This window comes from Aulostomus chinensis, chromosome 21 (genome assembly GCF_037954235.1).
Source record: "Aulostomus chinensis isolate RoL2024-O1b breed Wild chromosome 21, RoL_Achi_v1.0, whole genome shotgun sequence".
Lineage (NCBI taxonomy): Eukaryota > Metazoa > Chordata > Actinopteri > Syngnathiformes > Aulostomidae > Aulostomus > Aulostomus chinensis.
This window is the reverse complement of record NC_141340.1, coordinates 3165861-3180000: the sequence shown is the minus strand read 5'-3', so window position 1 is coordinate 3180000 and position 14140 is coordinate 3165861. Positions and strand designations below refer to the sequence as shown.

Sequence of the window (14140 nt, the reverse complement as noted above, 5' to 3'; positions counted from 1 at the left end):
CAGAACAAGGCATTTTCAGCCAAACCTCAAGACATTTGCAGATGATGTTCAGGTGTTTTTGGCGAGACGGAGGGACACTTGCAGCCGTTGTTCTGTTGACAAATTAAGTGTTCTTTATCAAGGTGTCAAGACAGTTGCAGTCGTTGTCCTGGGCATTTACAGGGAGACGTAAAAACGTTCAGAGTCTTTGTGTGGGTGACAGAATTGGCGAAATGTCAGGACATTTGCAGCCATTGTTCTGACGAAACAATTTTTTTAGGGAAACGTGGGGATATTTTGATGTTAACTCAATTATTTTTCAGTGTTTTTAAGTCTTAATTTCAACCACAGCTTTGTCGCAGCTACAATAAAATATTGGCTTTTCATATCCATGTCCTGCATGTTTGCTTGTGGCTCCCACTGCAGGAGATGGTGCAGGCGCACCGACCGCCGGTGTTGTTGGACATTCATTGGATTATTCTCAAAAAAAAATTGTGCACACAAGTCCATGAGACGTCACAGAAATTTCTCAGGATTATTTCTGGGGAAACCTGTCGCGTTTTCTTGCCTTTGCATATGTGTTCTATCACTGACTTTGAGCCTTTAGAATCCCAGTAAGTGAAATCAGCTACGTGCACTCGAGCGCCGTTCCAGCCAATGATGCAAACCGTTCTTTCTTTATCTCCATCTTCATGGTCAACTGTGATGCCTCCTCATGTGTACAACATTATATTGACAGCGCCGAGGAGCATTTGTCTCCCTTCGAGAATGGCCTCAGCTCTGTGATTGAGCTTTACGGGTGTGTTTTCATCCCTCGTAGCTTTCTGCCTTGTTGCACTTCTCCTCGGCTTCTCCTGTGCTACCTAATGCAGCTCCTTCCTCCATCAACGTCAGGCTGTCAGAGCAGGAGGGGAGGCTGCTCCTTGGCTGCCCGGCCTGCGATGCGTCTGTAATCATTCTGGTTGTTGCAGTGCTGATTGGTGCTCCTGTGTCTGGCCCTGCTGTAGGTGAGTGATCAGCCATTCTCCAGGATACACCAGTCTGCTCTTGATCAATTGCCCAATTAATCCAGCTACAGAATGGATAATGCAAAGCTAGCAGGGATATACACTCCAGCACAGTGACACAGGAGTGTGTTCTTGTGCTTTACAGCTATCGTAATACAACCCCTGAGGTTCCTTCAGGGGAAAAAAGTCTTACATAGATTATTTCCTCTTCATTCAGTCACATAATGTTGTGCTGAGGAGTATATGACATTAGAGGTATACGGTAGAACAGGCTGCAGTGGGGTTGTTCTTCCCTCGACTGCACTTCAAATATAAAATCCAGAGAAGTGCCAGACTTCTTCCTCCCTCACATGGTTGAGCGGTTTAGACGTGTTCCGCGTTGAGCTGTAATTTACATACTGGGAATCCTGCTGGGTTTAGTGGTGTGTAATTCATTAACATCTATATTGTATATCTCATTTCTCCAAACTCTGTGTGTATCAGGGGAAAGAGGAGTTCAAAGTTTGTCCACATGGTTCAAGATTCATCCATTTGAGCAAATCCTGATATTAACCTGGTCAATATGGAGCTTTGATCCAGATGAACCTCTTGCAGGAGTCTTGGAACAAATGTTTGTTGGGAACGTTGTTCCACGATGAGTGGAGCAGGGTTCATGAGCTGATACACTGGTTCTGAATGTCCTGGTCGCCCCGCAGCTCCACCTAGACCAGTTCAACAGAGCATCTGGCAGTTTAAGATCTGCACGGCCTCGCTGTCAAGCGACCGATCAAAGAATCAAATCATCTTTGCTCACGACGGCTGGCACATCCATGCATTTAATGTATGCTTGTACTGAGATGTTGTCTTCGTTACTGCTTGTGTTGTGTGTTCTTGTCATCGAGCTGCTGTTGTAGGACGTTACTAACGTGCGTGCTGCTGGCTTGTTTGGGGGGGGGGGGCGTTAAAACTGCTGTTCTTTGAGCTCAGACCTGCTAACATGACATGGAAGCTCCCTGGAACCGCGCGAGACGCGAGCGGTGCCGACTGAACGAGAGTCAGAGAGAAAAAGCAGCAAATCCTCACGTTTGAAGCTGGAAAATGACATGTTTTTGTAAGACAAATGACAAATGATTTAGCGGGTGCCAGTTCATTTCATCTCAGATGTTTCACACGTCCTTCTCATGCTTTTGCTAGCAGAATTCCTTGAACAGGTTACCAGTGACTGACGCTGTTAGATGAATGAAGCGTTGTACAAACTTCCCTCTGAGAGTAAATTATAATAACAAACTCAGGAGTCAAGTGAAGTAACGGAAAAGTGTCCTCATTCAGTACCTGAGTGGAGCTCCTCCGTCGGATCCCACCGCTCTTCATAATCCAACTCCAGGGTCGTTTGAGGAAGCGTCAACGAGCAAAATCCAAATTATTCTTCAGGTCTGAAAAGATGAGCGAGTCAGATAACTTTGAAATAAAAAGAAAAAAAAATCATTTAATATACGGCAGTTATTATTTTGCCAACTTGTGCAAACACAGCAGAGTAGATAATTAATGGTAGAATTTCCATCATCGGTAAACAATAACAGGAACTGGATTTTAATGAACTAAACACAAAGTTGCAGATTTTGTACAAAAAACAAATTTACACTTCAATGAGAGAACGCTGTATTTTTACACTTCACTAACTCTCTCACCTGGTAATTACCGTTTGACTAATACATACATACATCAAAATAAAAAAACACGAGTTGCTACGGTTACTTGTGACGTGCATCCATCAAGGAAGAGCTGGGGAGTCGTTAATGAAGCAGATGAACTGAGGAACACACTCACTCACTCATTAGCTGCGGGGCGACTGGTTGGGTTGTGCGTTCGGCTCGCCGTCCTTTGCCGCGCAAACACCATCAAGTTCGCCCCCCTGCATCGGCTGCAGAGTCTGGTGCCATGCTTTCTTCATTTTTTTTTTTCCCATCATGCACCTTTTAATAAAGGCATAGGTTATTCTTACATAAAGTTTCAAACGCAGTGAGGGTTGTACGTCTCTTCAGGTGTTAGGGTGTAGAGCTGGTTACTGTTCCGTACTGTCGCTGCCAGGCAGCGCAGGGATGGCCGAGGAACGCTCCCTGCTCTCTCAGTCACCCGCCATGATTGAAGCCAATCAGAGGCAGAGGCCAACCCACCTCCTCCTGAATCATCCCGCACCTAAATGAGGTTTTTCTAAATCCCCCGCCCCCCCATGGCTCATCACACCCGAGATCCCGTCGCCCGTTAACGGCTTGTTCACAGTGTGATCATGTGATCTTGACAGAGACGTGCCTAAATCTGCCCAGAAGCATGTTGCTCGAGTGACAAGTGCATGTATCAGTTAAAAACAACTTCACCAAAAGGTCAAATTTCACATCACGCAACAAAATGCAAGAACTAAGTCAGGCCAGACCTCCTTGATCAAACTTAACCTGTCAGGCAAGCGTTTCAACGGGGTGTCCTTGTAGCACTGTGGTCGACGAGGTAACCCACTTCCTACAAATCAGCGCCATGATTAAGCCATTTTTTTTTCCTTTTGAAGTGCAGTTAAACCAGTGAATTTTTTTGGAAAGCTTTTCTCTCTTGAGGTCAATGACAGATGCTGGTGACCAGTGGTTGAGGGCTGGAAGGAAAACCTGAGATCCTCTGCTTTGTAGTTGAATGGATATACGTGATATTTCCATGCAGCTTTTCTTCCCGTCGCCACCTGAGCTTCGCGGAGTCGACCAGCCTCTTCACCTTTTCCTGAATGAGCTATTGATATTCACCCCTGCTACTGCTTTATTTTGTCTGTTTCATGATGCGTCACCGTGTACACAACACTGCGGCGTACCCATGCGCCAGTGCCTCCAGCTTGCATATATACCCTGAGGTCTTGTGGACCCGCTGACACACTTCTGCCCTGGAGACGGTGAGCAAATGTTGAAGCCATTAGTCACCCCACCGGAGGGTCAGAGCTGCGTCTCAGCTGGCAGCCTCACATCACGGCCAAGGTGAACCGTCGTGGGCATCCCCTATTTCACCTGTGACCCTTCTCTTAATTCGGGAATGGGGAAAAACTGGTGGTTCGTAAACTGCACCTGCTTCCCGCCTCACTCCGCGTCGCTGCTGGCTTCTCACCAGCACGGCTTTTATTTTTGTGAAGGTGCGTGATGGGAAATTGATCTCAGAACTTACATGCAGTACAGTTCCTGCTTTACAATATTTCACGACCTGGTACTGCTCTGATCATCACCGTTCTGTCAGGTTTGAATGAGGTCATGTGTTAGCCTCCTCTCAGCTGGAATTTTTTTGATAATCAAGACACTCTTGTATAAAAACTACGGCGCCCCGATGTGGCGGCAGAGAGAGAGAGAGAAATATTTTGTGGCTACATCCTGTTGCCCTGACGGTATTCATGAGACGTAACTTGTTCCCGCAATTCAACTAATCGTGGCTATGAGAAACACAGTCGTTCCCATGGTTTTGAAAGTTCGATTTGGTGGTAACAATTTACAGTTTGCGACCCTGCTTTAGTCAAAGCGTGGGAACAAACCTCCACGTCTGAGAGATCAAATGTGCTCCCACGCTTTTATCGATTAGTGCCCACAAGGTACAATTTGTTCTCCAATTTGTATCAAATTGTGAGAGTCCTTACATGTCATGGCCACTTTATTAACTGAGCATTAATCACCCCACAGGAGCGCGTTATATCATGTGACCACAAATCAATCAAAACTAGGGAATAATTTTTATCACCTGGCCATGAATTCTTAATTTTATTTTATTTTTTTTTTTAAATCGTGGCCAGAAAATATTCTTCTCTCTCTGGCTGCTCTGGAGCTCACTATCAAACAACACGTTTGATTTGAAACAAACGTTTTAATCAGTTTTGTCCTTTTTCATTTACCAGACTGGGAGTGACTCTTGAAGGTTGACCTCAAATGCTTGCAAAGGTTGACCTCTGACCTTTTGTCTTACCAGGGCAAATCCCCTCAAAGCGCTGTTTGATGTAACACAGGCAGCTCGTGAGGAAGAGTAAAATGAAGAGCCAGCCAGTGTTTGAATCGACCGCTGTGCCGACGGTATTAACTTCTGAATAAATACACAGCGGTTTGAAGGGAATTCAAATGGATTCTGTTCAAGAGTCACAGAAACAGCAGCTTCGTTCATTTCTGATGGATGTGACGCAAGCGTGTTTTCCCTCGAAACCTGGAACAAGTGTGCCTGGATGACCACGTTCTCACCCGCCCGTGTAAACAGCAGTCACAGTTGTTTTTTTTTAGCTCTCTGCTAGAGAGATGCCTGAGTTGTCGGGGATGTGACGGTTCCGGCAACCTTTGCCTGGCGTGCGTGCGTGCGCGTGCTGTGTTGTGTGTGCGGCTGACAGCCTGTGGAGCAGAGAGCAGTTGTAGCTACTGCCGGCGTGCTCTCCTCATACGGTACCGAGCTTGGTGACATTTGTGCTGCGGTTCGAGACAAAATATGATGTAAACAATATGCAACCCTGACAATACCGACTTGAGAAACTGATGAGATTTTCATTGCAGCTGTCTTTTTCAGTTTTGCATACCGGCAGCAGTCTTTGTGGCAGGCAGGAAACTAGTCGTGTTGAATTGTTGTCGGATGCATTTTTTTCAAATCTTTAGATTGTTAAAGAGGTACTTGTACACTTGTAGTGAAGACATATGGTGATTATTCAGAGGCAAGTCAAGTCCAATGGAAAACAAGCAGATGACAACGCTGAAAAACTCCACAGCAACCCAGGTCGACCCACTAGGAGGACTCCAAGTGTCAAATCAAAATACAAGTCATTTCCTGTTGCCAGCAGGTGGCGCTATGACTTACCACTCCTAAATGTGCCTGGCTCTTCCCTCCACCACTGAAAACAGGTCCTCCTCTGCTGCCTGCAGTCAGTTCTAATGATTCCAGTCAGATCTACACCCTGTCTTTGAGATGATCATAATCTGAATCCCTCTAATCGGAGGGTGTGCACATCTGTGAAGCTGAGCTGACATACTCACCCTCATTTTGTTACTGAGAAACGTTTACAGGAATTAACGGCGTCCACAGCCTGGTGACTGGCGGCATCTCTGGAGCTGACGCAGCTCTGTGGTGTTAGAGAGGTCTGGCTGTGGGACACTTCTGGTGCTGACAATTGAAATTGAGACAGCTTGGGACCACCATTGTACTCCCCCGCGCTCAGGGTCCTCAAAGAGCCCTCTGTGGCTTACTTACCTTGGGATTCTCAGTCTCTCTCCATTTCCTCTCTGACCAGGGGATGAAAATTCTTGCCCCACACGTCGCACCAGCCTCACACCGCTCATCACCCTGTGCACATTTTGTTAAAATTATGCAGTGTATAGACTCGGGGTGAAGCTCGTCTCCAAAGCTAAATGATCAATGAACAATGATCCTTGAAGCAATACTTCACTCAAATTAAGGAGTATAATCACGCCTTTCAAGTGCTCACTAACAGGTATCGTGAGCTGATGAAGACATTTTTCCCTCCTGCATTAGTTTGTGATTCCAGAAAACAGTGAGGGGCAGCCATGGATACTGAGCTTGAGGCTAACGGCTAATGAATGGTGGCTAAGCAAGAAAAAAAAAAGCAAATATCTTAAGTCGAAGTGTTTGCGATTTACTGAGGATACAATTGGATGGAGAAGACGTGGATTTTACTGCGATGACGCACCCGCGTGTTTGTTAGCTTAATGCTAAATATGCACGACTGGCTCTTTCTATGTCTGGAGTCACAAAAACATAACGCAGGAGCAGAAAAACATCTTTGTGAGGCAAAATACTTTTTTCTTTTTTGGAGGGGTGTAAGGATGGCTTTAATGTCCATGTTTTTTCAGCCACCCCTCTTTTTTTTCATATTACTTACCAAAAAGTTAAGACTACTCAGCAATGTACTTCAGCCTTAATTTTTAATGGACTACACCTGCGTCATAATTAGACATTTAGGTTCTCGTAACACTGCAAGTATAAATGGGCATGTTTGTGGATTCCATCTATCCAGTAAGAGACTTTTCATACAAGTAGTGATGTTAGCTAATTTCTCATCCAGGCAGGTAGTTGATGAGAGATAATTTGAGTCACCTTGGATCTCGGACGTAAATCAGTTGCTGATTAGAAAGCTGAAATGTTCCGACCAGCAGGCAGCAGCTAAACGCGCGTACACCCCGAACTAGAAGCCTTCACTTGAAACGACAGCTTGCCTGTCACGTGTATTTGTCTTTGAACAACCGGAACAATTATTGCCAGGACTATCTTCTGCAATATATATGGAGGTCAAATGCTGCCTGGGCCTTCCTTTTCTCTTGTTTCGTTTTTAAATATTTGCCTCGTGTGTAACGAGTACCATCTCGGATGAAGAGGCTTGTTGTTCAGATGTTTATGATGGTTATTCCATGTGAATTTTGCTGATTGCATCGCACAGACGCCTGCAGTCAGCAGAACTGACTTGTGAATTTTCCCTCTTTAAACAACATGACAGTGTGGAAGCAATGGGACTGTCACGTTTGGATTACTGCAGAAAGCCATCTCTGTGGCAAACACAAATGCGCGAGACTTAACAAGTTTTGTTCAGCAAGATAAACTTTACTGATGACTTAATGATTTTTTTAAGCGGTTGTTAGCAGTACTAAGCTAACGTGATGCTATGAATTAATCTTTCGGCGGATGCATAATTTACATGGAACTACAGTTTGAGCTTCATTCCAGAGCTCAGTAAATGTGAGTTTTTTTGGTGTGTGTGTGTGTGTGTGTGTGTGTGTGTGTGTGTGTGTGTGTGTGTGTAAATGAGAAAGGGAAAAGCAGTGAATAAAACCTCACCAGGTTCGTCAGAGGCAAAAAAAAATGAACCATTTGAGCAATGCATCAGGATGGTCCTCTGTCAAAAGCCCACCTGACAGACACAATTTCACAACATTAAATTTAATCATATTTATCATTTGCATACAGCTCCGCTTCCCTCTCCACATGCATTACTCTTGTTTGAATAACTCCTGAACTCATCATTGCAGCGATACGAAACATAAGAAAGAGTGTAAATAGCTTTATAATGATGCTGGGCACATATTTACCCACGGTGTTATGAAGACATTTTAAACTTCTGCAGAGTAATAGCTCACTAATGATCCCCTCAAATGAAAAACATTCAAAGTAGTTAAATAGAAAACTCGTCTATTAACCTTAAAACAACATCCAATCCGTGGGAGCGTATTTTATCATGTCCTTAGTGATAAATGTATTTTACACAATTATATATTGCCTGGTGTGCTTGTGTGTTTGAGAACACAATTTCAGGACAGTGTATATAAATTTTAGCTTAAATCAAAGAGCGAGCCTACTTTCAATTCCCCACATCTGATGAATGTAATTTTTTTTGTTTTTATTTTATCATTCACCTCATTAGTTTTACATTTGCTGCACCCGATGACCTGTAAAGTTCAGCGGCTTCGGTGACTTCCTCTCTTTTTTCCCCCCTTTTTAAAGAAAGAGGTCTTTTCATAGTATAATTCCATATCTTGAGAGTAGAGAATCCATCTCTAAGCACAGGGTGGGCTCTGAACCGCCCTGCAGCGTGGGTAATTTCACCGCAGGTATGAGCCGTGCATGCACAGCTCACGAGCTCCGACATTCGACGCTGAAGGCGCTGTTAAAAGCACACCTGTGTTTGAATTCAGGTTGTCATGAAGGTATCTTGTTGAGCAAAGATCCAAAGTCATTTTGTGAGTGAAGCTGCACGTAATGTCAATATAAACACTAAACTTGTCATTTCCTATTTCTTTAAGAACACAAACACACATTTGGAGTGGAAGATCAAATTTGGTGTCCTTTTAATTTCTTTCTGAAGTCTGGATTATGCATCATTCATAAAGAAAAATTATCTTTTGATGACGAAAATTCTAATTAACTGACAAAAAAGTAATAAAATTGTGCAGTCTTGCATTATGATTTCACATTGCAGACACTCTGTTCCTCCCTGAAGTGACAATAATTAAAACCATTTGGGAGATTTTACTACAATTGAGTGGTTAACTTGAACTTTTGCTCCAAGCGGTACTTCAACCAAAAGGTGTATTTTTTCCTTTTAAGAACTCACAAAAAAAGGACCTCAGCCCACAAAGATTTTTTTTCTCTCTCTCCTCCTCCATCACTTATTTGAGAGTCCAGAGAAAATGCAAGTCATGCATATTTAGCTCGAAGCTAACGGTAAATGACGAGCTAGTTCATTGTCGTGCCAAACAGGGAGTTGTACTTTTTTTTTTTTTTTTTTAGTTCAAATCACAGTGTTTGCCGATTATTGAGCGTAATCCTGGAAAAAGAAAACATGGATCATAGCGGACGATGTTTTTGGGAGTTTGTAGACTGATTCATTTTTAACTGTTTCAATGTCGATAGCCATGAAGCTCTGTTAGCTTCAAGCTAAATACGAACAACCGTTTTTTTTTTCCATTCTGTAGTGGCAAAGAAGCAATGCAGGAGGGACATACACACCTGTTTGTGAGTGTTTCAGGGGCAAAAACAACTCTTAGAGCCACAAGAACAATAAAATCTTGCATTTATATTTCATGTTTCAGAATCGCAGTCTTCCCTCACGCTGAAGTAACAATCTAAATAATTATGGTTGCATGGTTTTAGAAATTCAGTATTTACTTCTGTTTATACAGGACTAGTTATTACTTGTAGTCATATGTACATATTACAGTAACTTTACCTGTGGAAATACTTCACATCCTCTTCCTCCATGCTGGCAGGGTGAGCAGAGGTAAAACGTGCACTGCGACTTCACTACCTTCTCATTTCACTTCACACACTGGGTTTATGACAGCCTTGTTTGAGCCGAGCATTAACGTGTCAAGAGACAAATAAGCTTTCGTTTTAGAACTGGCTGACATTTTCAGCGCTACAAAGCAAAATCCACATTCACCTCTAAGGCAGCTTCTTTTCTGCACAGCAGGCTGAATTTTCAGAGAGGGAGTCTGGATGGGAGCCAGTTACCTATTAGCGAGGACACGATGGAATTGAGTTAGAATCCCTCTGTTAAAACATCATGTACCCACCTGACAATGAGAACACTTTGGAGTCGTGACGAAGATTTGATGATCGTCTTTGTGCATCAAATTGGATTTTATTTAACCTTACAATAGTCGGCTTATGACTAACCTCTGCCAGTGTACTCTCGTCGAGAATAATTCATGGTAATGGCACCCTAGAATGAAAAACAATTACTCCTTTGTCCCGGTTCTCATTGTTTACTTTCTTCTGGATGTACACTAACTATACGTTGCAAAACCAGAGGTGTCTGTCCATCTCATTTTTGTTAACACCAGGTAGAACAGCTCCAGGGAATTTCTTCACATTTGGCACAGACGTCCACTGGGACTGAGGGTTCAACTGAAAATATTATAACAGTAAAAGGTCACAGACGGACAAATCAATAGGATCAATATCAGACACCAGTATTTGTTGCAGAAGGGCATTGAAAGAAAAAAAAACAAGGGGATTTTTTTGTTCTCAGCATTTCATGTAACCTTTGTGAAATAACTTGTTTCAATGTCAATGAAATTTACTCATTTTCTCTTATAATATTTGGAGAGTCTGAAGTGGGGCATGAGTGAATTATTTATCAACTTTTGTTAGCGAACCTTAAGTAGCCAGTTGGGTCGGCACAAATCTATGCGCCCTATCCTGTGGGGAGGCTCTTTGCACATGCAGTGCCTATGAAAACACCAATCGATATCCATCTCAAGTCCTTCCCTAACTCCATGTTATTTTCAGATACACTAAAACGCTGAAATAAATACACCATCCTCTTTACTTTATGGTACAGGAGGCATATTTTGAACTGCCCAGCCCGCACGGAAAATACTTGCATGTTGTAGGCACATAATGTGTTTGAATTATTCATGTTCCAGGACTTTTTAAAACTGCTTTCAGGTACTACAAGCCGATGATCATCCGTACGATCCACACTGTGTGTACCTGTCGACTGAGGGTTCAGTCTGCCGTGCGAAACGTGTCAACACATTACGGTAGGAAGACATAGGAAATGACAATGACCCATAATCAAGAGAATATGTTTATTTTGGCTGTCAGTGTTGTTAAAGAGATGAAATTTCAGTGACTGACAGCATGTAATCTCACAAGCGGGTGTTAGCTTACATATCATTAAATTCCAATGAATGCTTTCACTGCGCTGCTAAATATTGCCTGTGGAGCCGCGTATCCAGCAGTCAAGTCAAATTAGGTCAAATGTACTTGAAACGGATTCGTCGAGAAGTATTTTTGTAGGGAAACAAAAGGGAAAGTTGCTAAAAAAAAAAAGACAATAAAATAATGGATCATAAAACAGTATATGAAAAGAGGATGAGATGGAATAAATACATCTGAAACTCCTGAGAAATGGGGCAGAGGCGTGTGTGTGTGTGTGTGTGTGTGTGCGCGGGCAACCTTGTGTCGTTCACGCTATGAGAGCATAAATCCGTCTCCGCAGTCACACTGGGCCTTCGTTTTTGGGGACAAAAATCTCTAAGGCGAAAACTGCAGAAGGTTACGGTAAGTTCAGTTAGAACATTCTCGTTTCAAACATTTTGGATGATATCTGGAAAAACTTTTTAAAAAATTACAAAGTGCTAACAAAAAGTGATGCAGCTAGCATGCTAGTGATCAGTGTGCTTGTGCGAGGATGTCAACACCAGCACCTTTCAAAAAACAAAACAAGGTTCTCATGTCTTCCTTGGAAAACAAAACAAAACAGTTTTGTATTTGCTGGAACAGGAGCTGAACGAGTCCTGACCTCCCGCTCAAAAACTCGTCCTTGTTGCTGGAATGAGTGCAGATTTCCAGACTTCTCGCTGTAAAAACACTCGCTCTTGTCACCAGCCTCACCCTGCATCACATGTCCTGATGTCTTGGTGACGTCACCAGAAACATGCCTGGAAACATCCCCACATCGCTCTGGAAAAAAAAAAAAAAGAAATCCCAGAATCGAGGCTGTAGTTTCCCAACATTACCCCTGGAGCGTGACTGCTCGAGTGGCAGGTGTCTTGCTAAAATGACTCATTGTGCAGTTGCCATGACAGTGGCTGAACTGTCCAGGGTGAACCCCACCTCTCGCCCAATGTCAGCTGGGATAGGTTCCACCCCCCCCCCCCCCCACAACCATTAACAGATAAATGGCATAAAAAATGGATGGATGGATGGACAATGGGGCGGCCCGGTGGAGCAGTGGTCCTCCCTGTGGCCCCCCAGCAAGAAGGTTGTGGGTGGAGCCCCGGCTGCAGCACGGGGTCTTTCTGTGTGAGTCTCCATGTTCTCCCTGTTCCTGCTGGGTTCTCTCTGGTACTCCAGCTTCCTCCACAGTCCAAAGACATCAAGAGGGACCAGGTTAATCCAGACTCTAAATTGACCGTAGGTATGACTGGGAGAGCCAATGGTTGTCTGTCTCTATGTGTTGGCCCTGCCATGGACTGGTGACCTGTCCAGGGGGAAGGCTGCTGGGATAGGCTCCACCCCCACCACCCTGAGCAGGAGAAGAGGTAGAACATGGCTGAAAATGTCCAAACATCTTGCTACAAATCCCCAGTCCTGTCGCCAGAGAGACAACTGCAAATGTCCCAACAATTTGCCAAAGACGTGCGAGGTTGTTCCCAGAAACATGCTAGTAAATTTCCTGATGTCTCACTCCCGGCTCCCCACCACCGGCGTTATATTCAAATTAAAGTCCATCACTTATCGTAAGGACGACTACAAATAGTGGTATTAAATGTTCTGGTAAGTCTCCAGGAACATCCGTCTCTGTAATGTCCTCTGAAGTGATGAGAGCAGCGAGAGCACAAGCCAGCAACAATAAACCTAATACGGTCTTATTAATTTCATTTGGCCCCAAAAACAGTCAGTCGTGCTTCAGGTTAGGTTGACCTTCACCTGCTAATATCACAGGAAGGACACAGGCGTCCCACACCTTCAGCTCATAATGAGTTCCCAAACATAATACACAAATGCTGTCACGTCACTTTCCAGCAGCGTAAGCACTGGGCTTAGCTGTGACGCCGCAGCAGCTTGATGTTTCTATAAATTTGAAAGGGATTTCTACCCTGCAGCACTTCTACATCTCTCCCAGGACTAAAAAACAGACCTTATAGGGTGATAAATCATCCAGCACTTTTTAGTAGTGGTTTCAATTTTCTCTTTATTGTATGATCAAAACAGGATAATTAATTTAGCAGCGTGCAAAGTTGGCTGGCCGAAACTGTACATAAATCACTCTTCAGTTTCTCGAGTGTTTTGATCAGCATGTTTTCAGAAATGTACTTCACATTGTGATAAATCAAGTGCTGAAGCCGCCCTAAGAACATCGTTTTATGTACGATAACTAAGCCAGGATGTAAGCATGTCTTTAACGTTTTATTTCGCTGTTTCCTTTTGCATCCCAGTTTAAGTGGGTTTAAAAGCGTCCCCACTAAATCAGACCCTGTATATCTTTGCTGCTTATCCAAATTAAATGTTTTATTGGGTCTAGTGGCTCCATCCAGTATTCCCCCACTTTCCTTTTGGTGTCAACATGATTACAGAAGTAAACATTTACTGACATCAAATTACACGACTTCTGGGAGTGGAGGTTGGAAGTATGTCTGGGTGCATTTTAAAACCAGCATGGGTGGTTGCCCACGGCAGTCACAATGGAAATGGTATTTTGGGAGCAGCGTGCTTATGCAATATTATGGGATGTAATGTTGTGGGATTTAGGAGTAATAGAGCTGCCGTCTCATCCAAAGTTGGCCAATTATGTAATGCAGTCAGTGTTATGAAGTGCAGGAGGGAATAAACAGGACGCCTCAGGCGAGAGGTTTTTTGTTGATTGTTTTTTTTTTTTCGGTACAAAGTATTTTATGCAAGAGCAGCCAGCTGACAATGACAACCGGCCTCCGTGTTTCTCCCCTTAAGTCACATGTGATTGCACAAATAAATAGCTTAAGCTTCAGAGTCATTTAGTCATAAATAACCAGGAAGTCTCACTGTTTGTGTCATCCATTCTCAATTGGGTCTGACGTGAAAATGTAGACGGCAATAACACCGCACGCAGCGAAAATCTCAGTGGAGTCTGGCTGTGAATCGGTTCACGCAGGTTTTTTGTTTTTGTTTTGTTGATGTGGCATCACCGTGGA

At 43.6% G+C, this 14140-nt stretch overlaps 1 protein-coding gene across 1 annotated transcript in view; it reads left to right on the top strand.

Annotated features, from left to right (window-relative positions):
• The window catches only part of LOC147241357 (uncharacterized), a 140502-nt gene that overhangs the window by 108453 nt on the left and 17909 nt on the right, over positions 1 to 14140 (top strand). Inside the window, exon 4 of the mRNA XM_086192338.1 lies at positions 10911 to 11005. Within this exon, the coding sequence (XP_086048464.1) occupies positions 10911 to 11005 (95 nt within the window). The remainder of the gene's footprint in view (positions 1 to 10910; positions 11006 to 14140) is intronic.